The sequence below is a fragment of the Trypanosoma rangeli genome (genome assembly GCF_003719475.1).
Source record: "Trypanosoma rangeli strain AM80 chromosome Unknown Tra_15.4_contig_00078, whole genome shotgun sequence".
NCBI classification, from domain to species: domain Eukaryota; phylum Euglenozoa; class Kinetoplastea; order Trypanosomatida; family Trypanosomatidae; genus Trypanosoma; species Trypanosoma rangeli.
The window spans coordinates 45,412-46,453 of NW_021705821.1; the positions used below are offsets into that span (position 1 = coordinate 45,412).

The following is a 1,042-nucleotide window of genomic DNA, read 5'->3' on the forward strand; positions in this document are numbered from 1 at the left end:
AATCCAAGACACCACGGTGTATCTCACGAATAAATTCATCATCAAATGGGGCAAGGAGTCGCAGATACGGGTAGAGTGGGCTGCGCTTTTCATCAGCCCTCTCGAAGGCGAGACGGAGCGCGGAGTACACCTGGTCCACAAACAACGGGTGCGGTTCAGGATCAAACGAGGTCTTTAGTACGCTCATAATGGATTCTACCGTAGTATAGGAGGGAACCCCGCGGCGTTGTGCCGCCAACGAATGGCGTTGCAGGGCCTCGGAATTGAGGACAAGGACCCAGGCGCTCGTCACATTTTCAGTGGATGCCTCTGTAAGAGGAATTGTTAAAATCATATCACCAGCTTTAAATGATTTGCGTGCAATCAAGCCACGGGTGTATTGTGCTCGCAGATAAAAATCAACGTTATCATCAAGACGTTGCAGAAACAGAGCCTGTGTGCGAGTAGTACATAGCCGTCGCAACCAGGCAAGGAATTCCTCGACCTGCTCCTCAGGCAGTGTGCCCATAGTGTCCGTGGAGATCCAGTTCTCGACAAGCAGACGCTACCTTCCCAACTGTGGTGAGGTGAGGCTGGACGCCCACATGGGAAGCAGCGGCTTCGGTGTGTTGTTTGGAACCGCATGGACAAGCAAGGCAGTGATTGCGGGACGACCATCTGGATGACTAAGAAACGAAAATTGCTGTCGGCGTCGCAACTGTGGCGGTGACGCTGCGGCAGCTAACAAGGGATGCGGTGTCATTGCATCCGTGGCATTGACTGCGCTGGCCTGTCTGGATGTGGCGGGGTGATGGGAACCAAATTGCTCACCGGCCGCCTCCACCGTGGCTGCAATTGTGGGCCCCTTCCACCTCGCATACCGCTCCGCTGCGCTATCGGCTGGCGGGGTAACAGAAGCTAACTTTTCCGTTGCCGAACTGCTCCGGGTCCATGCCGATGACGCGGCCCCCACTGAAGCCCGTAACGTAAGCCGAACACGTGGTGAGCGTCTTGCCCTTCAAAACGCACCGACGCCCACCCGCATGTGGAATGTGCCTAGCCG

General features: G+C 55.8%; 1 protein-coding gene across 1 annotated transcript in view; it reads right to left on the reverse strand.

Moving 5' to 3' along the window:
• The window catches only part of TraAM80_03131 (uncharacterized protein), a gene marked incomplete at both ends in the record, with an annotated part of 657 nt that extends 149 nt beyond the window's left edge, over positions 1–508 (reverse strand). The window contains one exon of the mRNA XM_029380110.1: positions 1–508. This exon is cut by the window's left edge and continues 149 nt beyond it. Within this exon, the coding sequence (XP_029240081.1) occupies positions 1–508 (508 nt within the window).
• Positions 509–1,042: the final 534 nt, after the last annotated feature.